The 21,659-nt window shown below is 37.2% G+C and overlaps 1 protein-coding gene across 4 annotated transcripts in view; it reads left to right on the top strand.

The window, feature by feature from the left end:
- Positions 1-17,683, top strand: part of chchd3a (coiled-coil-helix-coiled-coil-helix domain containing 3a) — an 81,804-nt gene extending 64,121 nt beyond the window's left edge. For all 4 annotated transcript variants that reach the window (XM_067391874.1, XM_067391873.1, XM_067391872.1 and 1 more), the window contains 2 exons: positions 11,794-11,929; positions 16,990-17,683. In XM_067391874.1, the coding sequence (XP_067247975.1) occupies positions 11,794-11,929; positions 16,990-17,013 (160 nt within the window). In that variant the 3' untranslated portion in view covers positions 17,014-17,683. The remainder of the gene's footprint in view (positions 1-11,793; positions 11,930-16,989) is intronic.
- Positions 17,684-21,659: the final 3,976 nt, after the last annotated feature.

The raw sequence follows: 21,659 nt of genomic DNA, 5'->3' as shown, positions 1-21,659 counted from the left end.
CTATCTGTATTGCTTTTCCCAAATGGATATTCCAACAATATTTGCCCTCTAAAGGGAAAACGGGCGATAAGATCTTATCAGAAATTGGGTTGAGTAAAAGGAATTAAGTATATTTTGTCTGAGCCTTTTGATTTCCTGAAAGTTGAAACTGTCCTGGAGATGGAGGTTCAAATTTGCATAATTGATGGAATTAACATGAGTTTGATATGATAATCTTTTACTTGAAGTTGTAAATGATCATCTCTTCAGTGTCTTCATTCTCTCAATAGCTGAAAGCTTTTGATGTGCTTGTGGGTTTGTCTTCTGGAAAAATCAGTCTGAGGTCAAATGGTGTAATTGCTTTGCGATGCTCGTACATCTGTATAATAAAATACCTATGTGATTTAATATGATTTATCTTATTTTATCAGCAGTTTTTTCAACCACACAGATTCATTTTTTTTTTCTTACAATCAGATTTTCACAGAAGTATTGGGATAAAAGTTTATAGTCCGAATATAAACACTGATGTCTACGGAGCTTACCCCAATCCGATCTTTTTTTTTTCCTCGTTCTAAAAAAAAAATCCCGTCCACACGGTGCCGTATCAAGAAATATATGCGTCCACACAAAACCAGTGAAACGGCTCAGAATGATGTAGTATACATGCCAGACCATTATGTGGCGCTGTAATTCTGTCACAGAAATGCACTTAAAGCAGGGAAGGAGACTTGGAGCATGCGCATAAACCTTGCGCGCTGAATACAAATTATAGCAAAGCTTACTGTGTGTTCAAACCGCCAGCGGCGAGAGCGTCAAAGTGACAGGAAGTCATTCATTTTCAATGAGAGCCGGCGGCGAGCTCCGGGCCGGAGAGAGCGTCGAGCAGAGTTGAAATCAAGTCAACTTCATGGTAATGAGCTATGACACAGATCGGCGGCAACCAATCGGAATGTAGAGGTCCTCGCTTGAGAGGATTTCGATTGTTTGCCACAACTAGTCATTTTACTGGCGGCGGTTTGAACGAACAGTACAGTGTTGTCGAAATAACGCTTTGTTTTGGCTCAGTAGCTTCTGCAGCACGAACACAAGCATGTAGAGTCTGCTATTGCTGTTGTTAGTGCTGTTTTGTGGTGTTAGCGCGTCTGACTAGGGTCGACACGTGGGGTGATTGACATCATCGTTTCAGAAAATATACGGATTGCCCCGTCCACACGATAATACAAAGACAGCGTTTTCAAATTTATCCACTCTGGGACCCGGTTTCAAAAAATAGCGGGTTCACCATTCCAAAATGCCAGATCCGTGTGGACGAAACGCCTATCCGATAAAAAAATTGTGCGGTTCCACAGAAACGCATCTCCGTGTGGACGGGGCCTTAAACCTACCTGTCTCTGCCCCCTGTATCTGGATCCAACTCTTCCCAATTTACATATCCCTTAACCTACCTGACCCTGCCCCCTGGATCTCGAGTGTTCTGCAGTGAGGGGCTACTGACCAAAATAGAGTAAATCACCTTTTGAAAGAAACTTGACACTTCAAATTCTGATTGCATCGATTACAGTTACACCAGTAGGTGGCGACAAGCTAAAACATTTATTTGTCATTAAATCGTCATTCAAGTCATTGTCATTAATTCAATCATTCAAGAGATTCATTTAAAAATGCTGATTCATCCAGTAATGAAACAAGTGAAGTATTTATGAGTGAGTCATTGAATCATTCAAACCGTTTTTTTTGTTTTGTTTTGTTTTTAAATAGACTGCAGTTATTTGTCAGAACCACTGGTCATTTACATGTTATTTTGTTTAGCTGACTGTTCGGAATCATGAGAGAATTGCGATCTCTGTTTGAAATGTGATGCTCAATGTATCCAGTATCGTGCAGCTCTAATAGAAACTGAATTGATGTCAACATGGTAGTGGCATTCATAACAATTTCTTGGCCAAACAGAACTCAAAACACCTATGAGAAACCAAGCAATACAGTGATGACATGGTGAATGGGTTTGGGATGACATTTCTATCATCCAATGTTTTTCTGATATGGTTATAGTTTAAGGTTGGGAACTTAGATTTGGAAAATTGGTAATGTTTAGGGTTCAAGGATAGGGTTTGAGGTTAAGGTTAAGTAAAGATTAAGATAACTAAGGTTAGATAGTAGAAATTAGGGTTTGCATTTGGGGTAAAGGTTAGAAGCAGGTTGGAATTAGAGATAATGGTTAAGTATGTTGATCAGAGGATCCTGAAGAATGCATGCAGACAATGCTTGTCTGCTCACACACACACACACACACACACACACACACACACACACACACACACACACAGCCTGTTGAGCTATGCAGCCGTGGATGCTGGATGAATTACAGATAAATGCTTGACTGGAAGAATGGGATGTTGTCTTCAGCCACCTGTCAGTGCTGACCTTTGCCTCATCCCTGTGATGCTGTGTTTAAGCATGCACTCTGTGTGTTTGTCTTGTGTCCCCAGGGGGGTGCCGTACTCTGTCACACCGAAGCAGTTTCACAGCGTTGACCTCTCCCTCTGTTCTGCTTTCTTCTGTTCTCTGAATGGGTTTAAATGTCTCTGCTCACCTAGTTTAGTCACCCATTAACTTGTCCTGTTTAGGTCAAAGTGCACTTGTTGGAATTAGTGTTTCAATGCACTACACCAGTTTCACATGATATGCGTTCTTAAGCGATCTTGCGTCCTTGTGTTCTTGTACTACGTCATCATCAACCATCAAAGTTCAATTCCAGTACTAAATTTTATCAATTTTTGTCAAATATTGTTACAGGCAGTCCGTAGCACAACAGAACAAACAACTGAAATAAACAGTTCGTTTCAGGTTTTTCATGTAGATCTAAACTAGAATTTCAGGTATAGAAACAGTAATCAAATATAAAATATCACTACATAGTCTTCACTGTATAAATTTCGATTAACCCTTATTAAAGTTATTTAGTCAAGAGCAGTGAGCAATTTTTTTCAGTCTTTTGTTTGATTAACAAAAACAGCAGCAGGAATATTAGGCTGCTGTCACTTTAACAGCTGCACGGATCCAATATACTGTTACACATGCATCTTATCTCACATGTACTTAAGATATAACCGACTGTTTATGATGATACTCAACAAGACAGCAATTTGACATAATTTTGAGTGAATACATCCATGCAAGCTTGGGAAGACGTGAAAGACTATTTGCGCATTGTGAGACAAACTGAGAAACGCGGGTACTTTAGCATCTACATGCACTTAAATATTTAATTTGGCAAGGCTTATAAATGATCAAATTCTGTGAAGATGCAGCACTGTCAACTGGCCTAATAGTCTTTGACGCTGACCCCAGGCCATCGGGCAGTCCTTATTGTTGAGCCCTAATCTTGGATGCCTAGCACCTGCATTTGCATATATGCATAGACATTATTTCTGACCCTTATTTCTGAGACTGTGTTGGCATTCGCTCATGTCTCCTTGGAAAAGCCCCATCATACACAGCAAGATCTCAGATTGTAATAGGCTGCTCTTTACAAGAAATAACTCCTCTTAAAAGGCCATGAAGTTTGACTGCCTATTGAAGCACAGCTTGACCTGTCTCAGAGAACACAATTATAGCTATTACAGCGAAATATAAGTGAACGGCAGTAGACCAGCCATAATATTTAAGCTAACTATTCTGTTTTAAAAGAGGTCAGCTGAAGGCTGAACGGCAAAGAATATCAACGTAGAGCAAATGGCCTTCTCACTCAACAAGGAGAGCTCCACACACACAGTTATGACTGTTGCTGTCACAGGTTATCAAACCCTCATCATCTTGAAAGTGTGTCTCCAGACTGCAGACAGACCACTCTTTGCTCTGTTACATCTTTACCGTGGCTTGATTACCTTTGTATCATTCTCTTATCTTTCCTCCTACTCTTTCATCTTTATGTTTTGTCCTTCCTTTCTTTTCCCACACTTTCTTTTCCAACCTCTGCTCATCTTCTCCATCGAAAACCCTTTTATATATATATAAATTCTCCCTGTTCTTTCCATCCCGACAGGTAATGGGATGGTGCGAGTTCGTTTTGGAGCCCATGGCATCTCCTCTTCCCTCTCGAAGCTGATAGATCATGTTTTAAAAACGACGAAAATGAGCGCTTATCATTTTTCTTCGTAACTGCTTCATTTGTTTTGATTTCTGTCCGCCTGTCACACACGCCATCAGCTCCCAAATGAACATACATGTGGTTTTTTTCAGAAGTGGACGCTTAACCTCTTCACCCCGCTAGACTGCGAGTGCTCATAATGATGACGGATAGTCACATGTCTGTTAAGAGAGAGATCTCAGTTCATCCGAGTCGACTGTAAAACACTGGACTTAAATACACAGCGCCCGTGGGCCGATGTTTCATTAGTCTTGATTTGAGAGAATTAAGACTGTTTGAGAAATGTGTGCTGGTATTTTAAAAAGCTGAATGTAGCAGGAAGGGCGTCTTTTTGCCTTTCCTCTGCCGTTTCTCTCTGCGCCCGAATGGTTTTTGCCTAGTAAATCCCCTACAGACCAGCACACCTATAGGAAGTCCTTCATGTGCTAGTGTAGGTTAAAAGAAAGGTTGCAGAACCATGGGATAAATTAGAGCACAGTCTCTTTCTGTCCTTTCTCCTCTTTTCCCTGCCTTTCATTCAGAAGCTCTCTCTTTCTCGTTCCTCCTGTGATAAAGCATCTCATATCTGTATGTCTCTCTCAGCCCTCTGTGTCACAGTCGTCCAAGCGCCTGCTCGCTGTGATTTATGATCCACATCTACTTCTTTTCTTCCAAAAACCATTTCAGCTGGACGGAGGGATTTACACGGTGACATAAATAAATATATATAATAAATATTATAGAGCCGTCCTGCTTTTTGACGCCCGATCTGTGGATTGTAAAGGGGAAAATGGGAGAAAGAAAGAGAGATGGTGAAGGTGCCATTCATCTAAATTGATGTGTGGATATTTTACCCATAATGCCATTAGCATTAGGTTTAAACCTCAGATAATGTGTTTGAACAGCAAAGCTTTTTTACCTTCCTATGTTTTTTTTCCCCCTCAATACCATTTTGAGTACTATCCGTTCTATATAATAAAATATTTAAGATTAGTAGTGTGTACCAAATTATACTGTTGAAAGTAGAATGCCAATGATGCTATGCTTTATCCAAAGTATATGTGTTTTTTTTTATTATTGTTTGTTTGTTTGTTTGTTTGTTTTTTACCATTCAAATTTGGGGTCAAATTGATTATTCATTGTTTTTGAAAAAAAGACTCTTATGCTCTTCGAGGCTGCATTTATTTGATAAACAATACAGTAAAAACAGTAATATTGTGAAGTCAGAAATCATTCTAATTAGGGATGTCCAGATCCGATCACGTGATCGTAAATCAGGCCCGATCACGTGGTTTCAGACTCGATCGGAATCTGACGTTACCTCCCGATCAGGACTCTGATATATATGTGTATATATATTCTCATTATTTTTTAACACATCTATAGTTATGCAGTGTCACAGAGTTAGACCCAACATCCTGGATCTGTTTTTTCGCTTTTCTTTATTCTTTTTTTTATGCATTATAGAAGTATCGGATTGGGACTCGGTATCGGTAGATACTCAAAATCAAATGACTCGGACTCGGACTCAAGGGCAAAAAAACCTGATCGGGACATCCCTAATTCTAATATGCTGATTTGGTGCTTAAAGAAATTGTTCATCCAAAATTTACTCATTCTCAAGCCATTCGAGGTATATATGACTTTCTTCTTTCAGCCTAACATAATCAGGTTTTGAAGCTCCAAAAAGCATATCCATCCATCATAAAACAAATCCGTATGACTCCAGTGGATTATTAAATGCCTTCTGAAGTGAAGTGAGGATTTTTTGTAAGAAAAATATTAGGGATGCCGTTTTTTTTAGGACAGAGTACGAGTACCAATATTTTTTTTTTTTTTTTTTTTTTTTGGTAACCACCGATACGGATGCCTATATTTTATTTCTCTCTCTTTCTTTCTTTTTTTTTTTGGTGATGTTGCAGTTTTCCAAGCACAACACAGTGAGACTAATGAATGTAGGACAGCTTCTTTATTGCTACTCTAATGAAAAAAGTAATAATTTTGATGTGCTTGTCACAAACTTAAAGAATAAATATTTCACTGATAGAAATTAAATAGAAATGTACAAACAAATACAAAAAATACTGTAGAGATACAAAGTAAATTTAAGATATAAATTTTAAGATCTTTTTCAGATACTGTATTTACCATGTATACTTTTAATGAACATATTTTGTTGTTTTATTAACATTAATGACAAATATTTAATTAGACTGTGGTCCCTTTAAGACCGAATCCATGGATACTGACACATGTCCTGTTTTCACCCAAATGTTTACATCCACTTAAGCCATAACCAACTGTATTTACGTGAGATACTCCACACAATGAATTTGACCATTCAGGCACTAGGAGAACTGATCGTGCTCTGTCTGAGAGAATTTGGAAGAGAGAGAGAGAGCGCGCTTCTGGTCTGTCATTTAGCGCGATTCTGCCTATCCCGCCGTGAGGAACAGATCGTTAACGGCGGGTCTTTGTGGTAATTACAGTATGTCGGACAGGAAAACCAAACCAATTAGGGTGCTTACTGCAAGACATGGAGGCGCCGGCGTGCTTTTTTTTTTTCTGATAACAGATTTTTGGTCATACGGATAAGCATACTTTTATTTGTGTAAACAAGAGAACATTGTGCCTTTGTAAAATAAAGAAAACAAACAGAATGCACTTTCTGCTGTCTCGGTCTCCGTATTGGCCAGGCCCGGATTAGCTAATCGGGAGCACCGGGAGAATTCCCGGTGGGCCGGTCTGTTTACTTGGCCGCGAGGGCCAGTGTTGTCATGGCACTGGGTTGAAATATGGATGCTCTAGAAACTGTCGACACGGCCAAACGTACTAAGCTGAGAAGCCTAACTCATGACGGATTTAGGCCTGGACGACATGGGCAATGGCCCAGGGCGGCATCTTGCCAGGGGCGGAGCGCCCGTGCAAGGAAAAAAAAAACAACTAACGAATGCCCGATCGAGTTTTTACCGCTCATTTGTACCTAACATCAATGATATCATGTCACTCTCTGGGTAAATTAACCTGGTCGGGAGGGACTTGAAGTGTGCGCCCGGAGAAGACAACTCACTCAAAAGTATACGAGAAGAAGGGATGAGGTGACGTCTGTAGGGGGAGCGGGACAAGTTCTAAATCAACACTAAATTATGGTAAGACAAAAGGTCTAAGCCACCGGAGGACGATTTAAGTAACGTAAATAAATAAAAAGGAAGAGGGGAAACGCGCAAAAGATAAAGCAGCTATTACTCATATTGTAATAATAATAGGCAAATATTAAAATATAGGGCCTATCACTTATGTTTCTAGCTATGCTATTACACATTGGCCAACAATATTAATTTTTCTGTCCAGCTAGCTTACATAACCAGACAGTAAAATGTGATTTTGTAACATACTGTATCTTTTTTTAAACAAATGTAATATTTTAATATTTTACTGTAAAGTTGTGCAGTTTATTTTGTGTTATTTGCCTCAATTTGTAATAAATTAAATATATACATTTATATAAAATAGCACAATTTTTTGTTAAATCGACTTTAATAAAGATCTACATTTCTTAATTTCATTCATAGTGATAGACATGAAAAATGTGCCTGGGTTTAGTGGACGATTGCTGCCATCTACTGGAAAGCAAACACTTAATTAAATTAAAATTAAAATAACATGAATTTTTAACTGCAGCCACTAGATGGCTAGAGAATTAATCAATGGTTCACATTATAAAATCATTATTATAACAATAAAAATGACTCTATATCAAATTTTAGCATTTTTTTTTACTATAATTTTTGAAGCTATTTTTGAAAAATACAATTAATTACAAGGCTGTAGAGAATGGTGCACTATTACAGACTTATATACTGAGGTTTTAATTACATTATTTAAATATTGTCAGTCATAAATTAAAGTGGGCCGGTCTAAGGCATGAAACTCCAGTGAGTACCAATCCGACCCTGGTATAGGCTACTTGCCTTACAGACATGAGAAAGAAACCTTGAAATGTCTGCTTTTAAATGAACCAATTCAAATAAAAAAGAAATACTCTCTGATTATGTAATCTGTATGAAAGGTGCATTTCTCTCTATAGGTGCATTCACTGACTGAACTGACTAGAAATCACTAGTTTATTAATAAATAATTAAAATGTCTCCTTGATATTTTTTCCCAACACATTCATAATCATTTCTTTTGCCGGTGCTTTGCGGCAAGCTTTATGCGTGGAATAGGCTATATATTACGCCTATGTATATATTAAACGCTCATTATGGTTTAGTATTCTCCTCGGTATATATTTAAGTCATTAAGTTAATATAAACGTGCGATTAGTCGACTAATGGCTTAAATAAACGACTAATAGTCGTCTAGAAAAATCTTTAGTCGGGGGCAGCCCTACTTTTTAGGCTAAAATTGTCCACAACCCTTAAATTATAAAATAGGAGGTGACTCTTTGGAGTTTCTCAAGTATAAATGGATCATACATAGTTTTTTTATAACATGGTGTTATGTCCCAGTACTGCCATATTGTTTTATTACATGCTTAAAATTATATACTTTTCCATCACCAGTAAAGTACCTATAGCAAATAGTAGAAGTACGTTTTTGCCTTTTTGTGATGGTTTACCCTAAGGCAGTCTAGAAGAGGGATGATGTGTGATAGTCAGCAGCTGTGTGTGTTTGAGTGGACAGATTGAGGAAAGGACAGAGAGATGGAGAAAGCAAAGGATAAGAAAAGAGAGAGGGTGAATCCCCAATCCTTCCGGGACCCAAAGAGCTGAGATGGTGACTGACAGTGGGTGTCCATTCACTCCTTCATTCATCTGCCCTTCAGAGCAGCTAATATGAATGACGGCGCGGATTAAACCACGTCTGATCTAAAAAAGAGTGTCTCTCTGAATAGAACAGGATAACATCTCCCTCCTGCCCAATCCTTTATTTGCCTTCTGCTGTCCCAAAGGTCACCCCTGTCAAATGAAGAGTTTTGTGTGTGTGTTCTAATCCTTCGGGGACAGAGGTGATGTTTCGTTTTTGGACACATTGGGCCTCAGATTTCATGGAAACCGGGTGGTCTTCGTCAATATGCCCAGTGTGACCGGCTGTATCCTCTGTATCTTTCCCAAAGAACGATATTTGGTTGGAAATGTGCTGTTTTTGTGACCTTGAGTGATAGATGAGTTGTTGATAACAATCTGCAAGGTTTTGTAAAATCCAACAGGAAACTTAATGCTGTCTGGGTCAAAGTTTGGATATTCTGGGGTGTTTGCAAATACATTTTGAAAAAGCACTCTTGAGTTCAGTGCACAGGTTGCTTACTAAATAACACCTTGGTAGTTTCTGCCAAAATATCATTGCAGTTGCATACAGATGTTGTTACGAATGTGGAAATATCTATAATTAAGAGAAAAATAGATAGAAAGCTTCTTACAAGTTTTATGGGGATCACATAATTAATGAATAAATAAATAACAGAAAGCTTATAATAACTGTTTCAAATAAATGCAGCCTTGGTGAACATAAGAGACTTCTTTCAAAACATGAAAAAGTTTTAATTTGGTAGTGTATATTTTTCATTTCAAAGTTAAAGAAAGTTGGCCGTAGGCATGTATAGTTTTATTTTATTTTATTTTTTTCTGGTGGTTCAAAGTTCAAAGTTGTGTAATGGAAAAAAAAATTGTCAGTTAAAAAAATCTATTTTACATGATGTTTGGTTTCATTTAAGGAAACATTTTTTTCTCAAAATGTAGATTGATACTGCATTCTAATATCAGACAATATATCATTTACTGACAAAAATTTCCATATCAGTACAGACTTTTGGGCTCAGACATATGGTACAGCTGGAGGGGTCTAGACGCAGGTCTGTGTGTCAGTGAGGGAGCATCTCACCACTGGAGAATCTACACATCAGAGACATAAGCTGCACTGATTTATACTGCTTTCTGTTGTCTGGGCGGGTGGGTGCTATGCTCAGGGGATCAAACTTTCACTAGAAGTTAACTAAATCTGACAATTAGGAAGGTCATCAAAAGTCAAAAATGATTAATAAAGTAGGTAAATATTGTTTTTTCTTTCTTTTAAATGCCAAAAAGTATTAATTTAGGTTGGTGTTTCCCAACCCTGTTCCTGGAGGCACACCAACAGTACACATTTTGAATGTTTCCCTTATCTGAACCATATATTAATGGTCTTGGAGTTTCTACTAACGAACTGATGAGTTGAATCAGGTGTGTTTGACTAGGAAGATTTGGAAAATGTGTACTGTTAGTGTTCCTCCAGGAACAGGGTTGGGAAACACTGATTTAGGTTGTGGGTATATATATATATATATATATATATATATATATATACATATATATATATATACAGTCCAGTCCAAAAGTTTGGAACCACTAAGATTTTTAATGTTTTTAAAAGAAGTTTCATCTGCTCAACAAGGCTACATTTATTTAATTAAAAAATACAGTAAGAACAGTAATATTGTGAAATATTATTACAATTTAAAATAACTGTTTTCTGTTTGAATATATTTCACAAAGTAATTTATTCCTGTGATGCAAAGCTGAATTTTCAGCATCATTACTCCAGTCTTCAGTGTCACATGATCCTCCAGAAAGCATTCTAATATGCTGATCTGCTGCTCAAGAAACATTTAATGTGTACAATTGTACAATGTTTTTTTTCAGGATTATTTGATGAATAGAAAGTTCAAAAGAACAGTGTTTATCTGAAATGTAATCTTTTGTAACATTAAAAATGTCTTTACTGCCACTTTTGATTGATTTAATGCATCCTTGCTGAATAAAAGTATTCATTTCTTTAATTTATTTTCAAAAAAATAAAAATAAAAATTCTGACTGACCCCAAACTTTTGAACGGTAGTGTATAATGCTACAGAAGCTTTGTATTTCAGGTAAATGCTGTTCTTTTGAACTTTCTATTCATCAAGGAATCCTGAAAAAAAAAGTACACAACGGTTTTCAACATTGAAAATAATCATAAATGTTTCTTGAGCAGCAAATCAGCATATTAGAATGATTTCTGGATCATGTGACACTGAAGACTGGAGTAATGATGCTGAAAATTCAGCTTTGCATCACAGGAATAAATTACTTTGTCAAATATATTTAAATAGTACACAGTTATTTTAAATTGTAATAATATTTCACAATATTACTGTTTTTTACTGTATTTTTAATTAATTAAATGTAGCCTTGGTGAGCAGACGAAACTTCTTTTAAAAACATTAAAAATATTAGTGGTTCCAAACTTTTGGACTGTACTGTATATTTATATATTATTATATATTTGTGTGGTTCAGGATGTCTACGGCCTCTACGGCTGACGTATGTCTTGAAGCAGCACCTTGTTAGACCTTGTGCACTGTGATTCAACATGCAATTATCCTGCAAACTAATTTTGCACAAATCAATTCTGCTATTGATTAGTGATTGATCTGATGTTTACTTTTGAAAACACAGCAAGAACATCATTTAACAGCTCTTTGTCACTGCCACAGGATTAGTTTATTAAAAATGGAAAATGTAATTATGATGGATGACCACATTCATTTGCTAAATTTGTCTCTCCTCTGACTGTTTTGTTTCTCTCTCTCTCTCTCTCTCTCTCTCTCTCTCTCTCTCCCCTTCCCTTCTTTTACTTTTTGGTTCTCTCTCTTGCTCTCACAGGCGATATGAAATTAGTCCAGTGTGCACCGACCTTCAGGGGGAGATTCTGAAATGCTACAGAGAAAATGCTGGGAAAACTCTGATGTGCTCCAACATCGCCTCTCTATACCTGCAGTGTGTCAACAGTGCTAAACAGGTGAATATGAGAGTGTGTGTTTGTCTATGCCTGATATTTTCACCACTGGATAGTCGTAGTTTAGTTGATAGTTCAGATCTGAAATATCCTTAACATTATGTTTATTCACTTTATTTTTTATTTTAACCCAAGTTTGACTGTTGAATTGTACTATTTTTAAAGGGTTAGTTCACCCAAAAATGAAACTTCTGTCATTTTCGGAACACAAATGAAGATCTTTTTGATGAAATCTGAAAGCTTTCTGTCCCTGCTTTGACATCTACGCAACTGACACTTTGACTTTTCAAAAAGTTCATTAAAAGATTGTAAAATTAATCCATATGAATTGAGTGGTTTGGTCCAAATGTTGTGAAGAGACACGATCACTTTATTTGATAAACAGATTTAATTTAGGCTTTTATTGACATATAAACATTGATCAGTGAATATAAACAGAAGCTCAGCCGAACTTGCTTGACGCGCAAGAACAAACCTCTTCCGGAAGCTCAAAGTTCTGCGAACACACAAGAATGAACCTCATTGGTTCTCGCACGTGTCAAGCAAACATTGAATTTCCATTTACCACAAGTGAAATGCGAGTTGATGAATGTTTATATGTCTAAATTCAATCTGTTCATCATAAAAAAGGGTTGTGTCACTTCAGATAATTTGGAATAAACTGCTCAATTCATTTTAATTAGTTTTACAATCTCTTAATGAAATTTTTGAAGCATCAAAGTGTCAGTTAAGCTCTCAGATTTTATCAAAAAGATCTTCATTTGTGTTCCAAAGATTAACGAAAGTCTTACGGGTGTGGAACGACATGAGGGTGAGTAATTAATGACAGATTTTTCATTTTTGGGTGAACTATTCCTTTAACTTGCCCAAACAAACAAACAAACAAACAAACAAATAAATAAATGTGTGTGTGTGTGTGTGTGTGTGTGTGTGTGTGTGTGTATATATATATATATATATATATATATATATATATATATATATATATATATATATATATATATATATATAATACACAGAAACAGTGTTTTTATTTTTTATAACTTCATATCAATGTTGTTTTATTCATATGGTAATATGTGTACAGTTTGAGATCTTTATTCCAGGGCACATGAGAAATGTTTTAACAATGTAAAATGTTAGTGTTTTAATATAAATGTAAAATAGTTTGTAGAAGAATCATTCATGCGAGTCAAAAACTTTTGCCACATTTGCCCGTAGTGCTAGTGTTATGAATTGAGACACATTCTAGTGTGTGTGTCTTCTGTTTTGTGCATTCTGCCAGTTCCCAGCAACCCCAGCATATTAGCATATACAGCTGCTCTTTAGCCCACAGCATTAAGATCCAGTGAAACAGCCTTGCCATCCTCTCCACGCCCTGCAATAACACACTCTCTGCTTGACCCGTACCTCCATTTGCAAATCGAAACTTCTGCATAGTGTTCTCTCACTTTCCGCTTGGCTACAGGCGCCACTAAGTTCATTCTAAATTGTAGGCTCAGACGAAAGAGTCATTTCCATAATACCAGCTGACAGCTGCTGTTCTTGGTGTGGGCCTAAGTGTGTGTTAAATGAAGTAAGTGGGAACGGGGACGTGTCATTTAAATAACACCGTCCCACAATCCCCCGCATCCACATCCCCGGTCCCGATTCTGCAACGCAAGGATGGAAATGGGCAGAATTGGACCGACCCTCTCCGAAAATCCTCTCCGCACACTCCAGCAATTCCACGCAAACACAATTTATATTCAGATGGGTCTTTCCATTAGATTTTTACAACGGCACAGTTTGGGGAGTGCGAGCGAACGAGTGTTGCCCTCTGGGGTATTAGCTTAAAGCAGCGCTGTGAATTCTGCAGCACTTAAGCAATACATCATGTAAATAAAGAGATGTTTTATTCATTGTTGTGTATGCGCCAAATTTACCTGTAACTTCTTTAGCATCTCTAATGTTTTTGTGTTTGCGCATATGCATGTTCATGTGTGCAGGCTTAGTATTGTTGTCTGGTAAATTTAATATGGATACCTATAATATTATGAGGAATTTTATGATTTTATTGAGTCTGCTGTGAGGAACAGAGGTTACCTGTGTAATAAACTTTTATTAGTCACACAGAACAATAGACCTTCAGAACACCAAAAAATAACATCCAGATAACAAAATAGCTAAACAGCTTGTGTGTGTGTGTGTGTGTGTGTGTGTGTGTGTGTGTGTGTGTGTGTGTGTGTGTGTGTGTGTGTGTGTGTGTGTGTGTGTGTGTGTGTGAGAAAGAGAGATGGAGTCCTGTTGCTGTGCAGCCATGAAAAGTATGTGAATTTTGAATATTTTGAATCATAACTCTTTTTTTATGTATTAGTGAGTCATGTACTGAAGTAACTGCTCTGACAAATTCAGCAAGTAATTCGTCAGACTTAGTCTGCGAAAAAAAAAAAATTCATTAAAAGAATCAGCTCATGAGAGTAATTTGTGAATCTGTCTACTGTTCTCTTTTTTTTTTGTTTAGTCTTTTGTTCTGGTTTTGTTTTTGTTTGCTTTGCTGTGCTTTGTTTTGTTTTGCTTTGTTTTGTTTGCTTTTTGTTTTGTTCTGGTTTTGTTTTTTCTTTGCTTTGTGTTTTGTTTTGTTATTCTTTTTTGTTTTAAACTAGACCTTCAGTGAAATGTCTTTTGACACACCATATTTGTATATAAGCAAATATGAATGTGATTTGAGATTTTCATTGAAAAAATGACTCAAATTTTTGTCTGTTCTTCGCACAATCCTATCATATTCCGAAGGCTTGCCATTTTTGTTTGTTTGTTGTTTTGTTTTCATATATACTATGCAATGGAAATAAGCTTTGTGTATTTATTGTCTTTATATCGGTACCCCGTCTTTTATCTTTACATTAATTTCAGACTGTAAACTCATAACTATGGTAAAATATAATTTCTATCCATGTAATGTAGATTCAGCAGTAATGCAGTGCTGCTACTGAAAACAGTACAGGAAACAGTGCTGTATCATGTCTGTTTGTCTTCAAAACCAGGGACAGTGGTTTTCATCTGGTTTTTAGATATCAAGTATAGTGATCTAAATACCAAAATGTTTATCATAAATATATTATATCAAGTTTATCATAGTAAAGTACATAAAACGTTGCACACTGAAATGTAGTAATACTGTATTATCATTAACTGCGTAGGCTGAACAATATGCAAATTGAAGCCATATTTTTGCATAGTTTAGTTCATGATTTTTGAGGATGTGTGCATATCAGGCAACCTTTCCATGCTGGCTTTGGTTAAATTTGACTAAATCTTTTACCAATGAACAAATGAATTTGGACCAAAATACTGTAGAGACGCTGTTGATTAGACGCCCTTTCACCTACAGAACTATTTTGGCTTTGAATTCCTAGTATTGTATGTTCTCCTTCAATCTATTGCATATATCCATATACTGTATCACCCCTGCAGATCACAATGCCTGATTTGTTGGCCAGTCCTTGCTTGTCTGTCTGGATCTGGAAGTCCCTCAGGATCTTATCCTTGGCATTTTCATAGAACAAGGACCTGATAGCACTGTATATTTGTATAAATAACTCTTACTGAAAGCATCTAGATAGAGAGGCTCTAATCAGTGGTCACCATAGCTAAAGAGGAATGAATTCCCCTGATACGGCCTGACTAGCAGAGAGGGTAACGACAGTGATCGGTCATGGCTGTGGCTTTGTGAATGTAATTACTCCATGGTTTATCTTTCCTGGACTGATAATATTTTGGCTGTGACCTTCTTCTCCTTCTTCCATCACTTTGTAAAGCAGTGACTGCGGTACAACCCCGAGCCGATAGTGCCCTGAGTCCAGAGATAAAGCACACGCCCTCTTCCTCTCAAAGCACCATGAATACTACTTTATCACCGGCAATCTCTCATTCGCTCTTTCTTATTCTTAACGCGTGGTCAAACACTCCTCACCCTCCCTCCCTCTCTCTCAACTGTCGTCCACTCTTTCGGAAAGTGCGGAAGAGTTTGCGACTGCAGCATCTGTTTGTGCCAAGGCTTATTTTCACTGGCTCAAACTTGTGTCCTTCAGAGGTTTGGGACAAATGCCACCACCTGTTTGAGTGTTTTTCCCTCTACTCCAGAACTTTCCGCATATTTTAGCATTATGATACTGAGCTCACACAAGCAGTGGGTGCGTGAGAGAGATACAGAAATGCATTGCTTTATTGAGGTGCCTTAAAGGGGTTTATTCCTCATATTGTTGCAAGCCGTATGATTTTCTGTCTTCCGTCGATCACAAAAAGAGATGTTTGCTCTGCTCTTTTCCATACAATAAATGTAAATGGTGACCGAGGGCTGTCACACTAGAAAACAATGACAAAAATGCTTCATAAAATGACCTTGAGTAATTTCTATCAGCGTTTATTATTATTTATATACTAATATAATATTGAGTAATATTTTTTTTAAGGAGCTTGAACGTTCATCATCCACTTCTATTGTATGGAAAAGAGCAGCGTGAACATTCTGCTAAACATCTCCTACAAGCATCTCCAAAATTATCCTCATGTTGAATTTCCCATTTTACTCGGACATATGTCAGATTACATAAAATGGGTTGCACATTCAATTAATGTTCATATTAATGCAAGTTCAAATAAGGATGAATCTGTTTTGTTTTCTCTTGAAACCTCTCCACCATGGCTTCTTCCTTTTTTTATAGTCATAAGAACGCCTGTCTATCTTCTCCACCTCACCTTTTCCTCATACTCTCTCCTTCTCTCACTCTAGGGATTCTTATTTCCTGTTATCGGGTGCAGTAGCCTGTGAGAGATGTGTATTGATGGGAAGAAAGAGCCGTGTGTTTACGTTTGGTTGTGTTGGGGCTTTTTGCTTCCACCGTGGTTTGCAGTGTGGTTCATCTCTGAAGAATATACACACATGCACTCACATTCACTCCCTTTTTCTCCTCTAAATCTCTCTTTATCCCTGTGTATTTGCATGCAGATGCCGTGGAAACGTGCCACTGCATCTTTTGCTTTTTTCCTAACAAGAATTCTGTCTTTTTGTCTTTGTCTAGGACAAGTTGAGGACTGGGGGTTAAGTCTCTGCAAAGGAAGAGTGGAAGACCTGTTTGTATCTGTGATCTCACCGTTTATCGACTGTTGCCAAGGAAAGACGCCACCCGGAGACACACCTGAGCAGAACGGAGCAAGAATCTGCAGTGAACCGAGAGATAGATAGACCCCCTTGAACCTTCCTTTCTTTCCTATACCTTTTCCCCATCACTTTTACCTTTCTCCCACCTTCCGGTTATTTCTCCTTTATACAGTAAAGGGAAATCACGTTCTGAAATGGACAGAATCAGTAAGCAGCGGCGATCGTAGGTGTAACTCAATTGTTCTGAACCAGAAAACACTTTTTATTTTGGTTCACTAAGGAAAGTACACATTGAAGAGAACCGAACTAGACACCAAATATTGGCCTTACTATGCCAATCTAGACCCAACCACAACAAAATCGCAGAACTCTGAAATCCGTGTTGGTTCTAGATTTGGTCCGTCTGGCCGCTTAGCCGCCATACCTGTGATCCACCCTGCTAATCCACCACAATCCTCCATCACACTCCCCATTGCACTAGTCACATCTTCCAGCTGTTCATTGTGTTTTTGCGTGTGATGTTCGGTATAGATTTTTTTTGTCTTGTTGTTCACATAAGAGGGTCAGGTCTGAGCCCTGATCTGCTTTAAAGAATAAACTAATCAAACCCTAAACCACTTCTGACTGCGTCCTATTATTGTCTTAATAGTAGGGCATGATTAAACGTGTTTCAAATAAATTACAGGATGCACTAATTAATCAGATTAATCACAAATAATCCTACAAATGCATCACAAATAGTCTTTGACCGTTAAATCATCTTGCTATTTGTCAGTTCCTGTCATAAATGCAGTATTTTTAAACATTTTAAAGCTTTTATTATTATTATTTAGAATTAATTTAACCTAATTCATTAGTTAAATTGCTTTACAAATAATCAGAATATCCTTTCACTATTTTTAGTTTTTGTGCCATGTAAGTAGTGTTTTTAAAATGTTTTTATTTAGAAGTGGTGCGTTCACACCAGACGCGAATGAAGCGTTAAGCACGAGTGATTTACATGTTAAGTCAATGCAAAGACGCGATAGACGTCCTGTTGCGCGAATTTAGCGTTTTGGGCGAATCGCGCGAGTTGAAAAATCTGAACTTGTGCGAATATTCGCGCCGCGTTAAGCCGTCAGGAGCTTGCTCTAATTGTGACGTGATTACAACGTAGCAAGCGGAGGTGGAAATCCGAAACAGAAATGGAGGACAAAATCATCATCGCTGTACGATACAACGTCGTACTTTTATAGAAACGGGAATAAAAAGGATCTTGCTTGGAAGAAAGTGAGTGAGGAGGGCAGACAATCTGGTAAGTTTGAGCTATATATATGGGCGTTTCTTCAACTAGGGGCACTTTTAGCCTTGTGAAGTTGAATAAAATAAACTTGTTCAAAAGTCATGTAACACATTCCCTTAAGTTTAAATAATTTCTCTAGTTTTAAGGTCTGTAAGAGGACAAACTTAGATTACAAGAGAAATTGTTAATATTTTACATTTTTTCCGACCTGCAATGAACAAATGTCATTTCCACCACATCTCAATATACAGCTATTATTTAAAAATAGAATAACTTATGCCACTTAAGAATTATCTAAGATCATTTTTGTAACTTTTACCAGTTTTTCCACAATGTACATTAATTATACATTTGCCAATGAGATAAAATCAACTGCCCTAAGGACCAAATGCTGAACTGTACACCTGTCACACTCTGAAATTTAATATTGGTTTGGGTAAGAGTTTATTAGAAAATAAATAACTATAATTTTTATATTAAGTAGAGCATGATCTCATAAATTGTGGATACATTTTTAATGTGTGATGACAACTTTTTTAATAGTTTTTAAAAATGTGTGTGGTGATGGAAATGACGGGCGGTGGTGGAAATGACAGGGTGTGGTGGAAATGACAATGAGTTAATGTGAATGTAGAGAAACAGTAGAAATATTTATTAGAAAAAACTTAAAGTCTTCACACTCATTAAACTCAATTCACAGAATCACTAAACATAACCACACCTGTTTTAGCGTAGTGCTGAGTTTGATGTATAAAACAAGATTTGTGTCATAGATGAAAGTTACAGTGCATACTGTAAATAACCCACACAAATGATGGCAAGGCAAAAATATAAGCAATAAATGATGCATTAAAATTTCAACATTGTGAGATAATTATGAGGCTATATAATTGTGAGAGTTTGATACTGAAATGTTCTTATTGGTCTCTTGAATGAATACTTATCTTCTGTAAAGAGAATTGTAAAGAACACCTGAAACTGTATCATTTAAATGGAGGTGTGGAATGTGGAAAATTTTGAGCACCTTGAATGCGTGAGTATGTTTGCATGTGTGTGAGAGAGAGCGTTTGACAGATCTGTCTCTTTTAAGTCTCTCCTTCATATTTTATAGGGTCAGCTTTTATTTTGTCCCTATAGGCCTGTGACCTTTCTTTTGTTGTCTTAGGTGGCATCTTAAAAATAGAAAAAAAATGAAATCAATTAATATAAACGTAATATAATTTAGAAATAAAAAATCATAATATAATTATAAATATAAAAAGTATTGTAACATACACTATATTGCCAAAAGTTTTGGGACGCCTGCCTTTAGTGCTTATGAACTTTAATGACATCCCATTCTTAATCCGTAGGGTTTAATATGGAGCTGTTCAGCAAGGTTTAGGAGTGTGTTTATGGAAATTTTTGACCATTCTTCTAGAAGCACATTTGTGAGGTCAGGCAGTGATGTTGGCAAGAAGGTCTGGCTCACAGTCTCCGCTCTAATTCATTCCAAAGGTGTTCTATCACGTTATGGTCGGGACTCTTTGCAGGCCAGCCAAGTTCCTCCACACCAAACTCACTCATCAATGTCTTTATGGTCTTACTTTGTGCACTGGTGCGCAGTCATATTGGAACAGGAAGGGGTCATACCCAAACTTCCCACAAAGTTGGGAGCATGAAATTGTCCAAATTGTCTTGGTATGCTGAAGCTTTAAGAGTTCCTTTCACTGGAACTAAGGGTTCAAGCCCAACCCCTGAAAAACAACCCCCACCGTAATCCCCCTCCACCAAACTTTACACTTGGCACAATGCAGTCAGGCAAGTACCATTCTCCTGGCCACCACCAAACCCAGACTCGTCCATCAGGTTGCCAGACAGGGAATTGTGACTCCTCACTTCAGAGAACACGTCTCCACTGCTCTAGAGTCCAGCAGCGGCGTGTTTTACACCACTGCATCCGATTCTTTGCATTGCATTGGTAATGTAAGACTTGGATGGAACTGCTCGGCCATGGAAACCAATTCCATGAAGCTCTCTACACTGTTCCTGAGCTCATCTGAAGGACACATGAAGTTTGGAGGTCTGTAGCTATTGAGTCTGCAGAAAGATGGCAACTTCTGTGCACTGTGCACCTCAGCACGCGCTGACCCACTCTGTTATTTTACGTGGCCTACTGTACCACTTCGTGGCTGAGTTGCTGTTGTTCCCAATTGCTTTCATTTTGTTATGATACAACTAACAGTTGACCGTGAAATATTTACTAGTGAGGAATTTTCACAAATGCGCTTATTGCACAATCACGGTACCACGCTCGAGTTCACTGAGCTCCTAAAAGTGACCCACACCTGTGAAAGTGAAAGTGACTGAACTTCTTAATTCAATGATTTGGAGGGGTGTCCTAATACTTTTGGCAATAAAGTGTATTGTTATAAAAAGTATTACACAACTATACTCCCACTATCCATATCAATTGTACTTCTTAACCATAAATGTCATTTCCACCACATGCTGTCTTTTCCACCACAGAGGGCAGTGTGGTGGAAATGACTGTGGTGGAGAAATTACATTTCTGTAGTTTTTTGTGAAAAAATGGAAGATAGCTTCACTGATTCACTTTGAATTACTACTTAGCATTTCATGTACGCAAAATACTCTTATTTAACTTAAAATGTTTAGCTTTTTAAAAACACCCTTGAAGGTACAGCATGTTTGGAAATGACGTAGAATAAATATATTTACTGATCTAGCAATATTTACCTTGATTTTTCTTCATTTGTTGTTGATGAAAATTTAAAATTTCCTCCATGTCCAACATGTGCTCTGATGTCACTGAACATTTCCACAGAAACCACCTAAACAATCTTTCACACAAACTTTTTAAAGGGACATTACAGCATTGTGGTGGAAATGACACCGATACTGTGTGACAGCTATATTTTGTGTAAAAAGTAATATTGATAGTAGTCTCACATTAAATACTATAATGTATTTTAATTATTTTACTAGTGCTTAATTCAGGTACATTAATAGTTACCAGATAAATCATATTTTTAAACTGTATTTTCATTGTTGAAGTTTAAAAGTCTGGGTGTGGGACAAGGAGAAAACAGTGATTTTGACACCTATAAGGAGGTTGGAAAGTATGAAAAAATCATAATAGAAAGGTAGTAAATTTTTTTAAAGGTGGTTTTGTTGATAGTTTGACAAAGAAAAAAGAATGTCAAAAAATATATGTATTTTTTAAAATATGATCAAAGGACATAAAAGTGCCCATAGTCTAAGAATCACCCACATACATTTTGAGACTACAAGCTAGCTAAAGCCGG

Source organism: Chanodichthys erythropterus, chromosome 8 (genome assembly GCF_024489055.1).
Source record: "Chanodichthys erythropterus isolate Z2021 chromosome 8, ASM2448905v1, whole genome shotgun sequence".
NCBI lineage: Eukaryota > Metazoa > Chordata > Actinopteri > Cypriniformes > Xenocyprididae > Chanodichthys > Chanodichthys erythropterus.
This window is presented reverse-complemented; position numbering and strand designations above follow the sequence as displayed.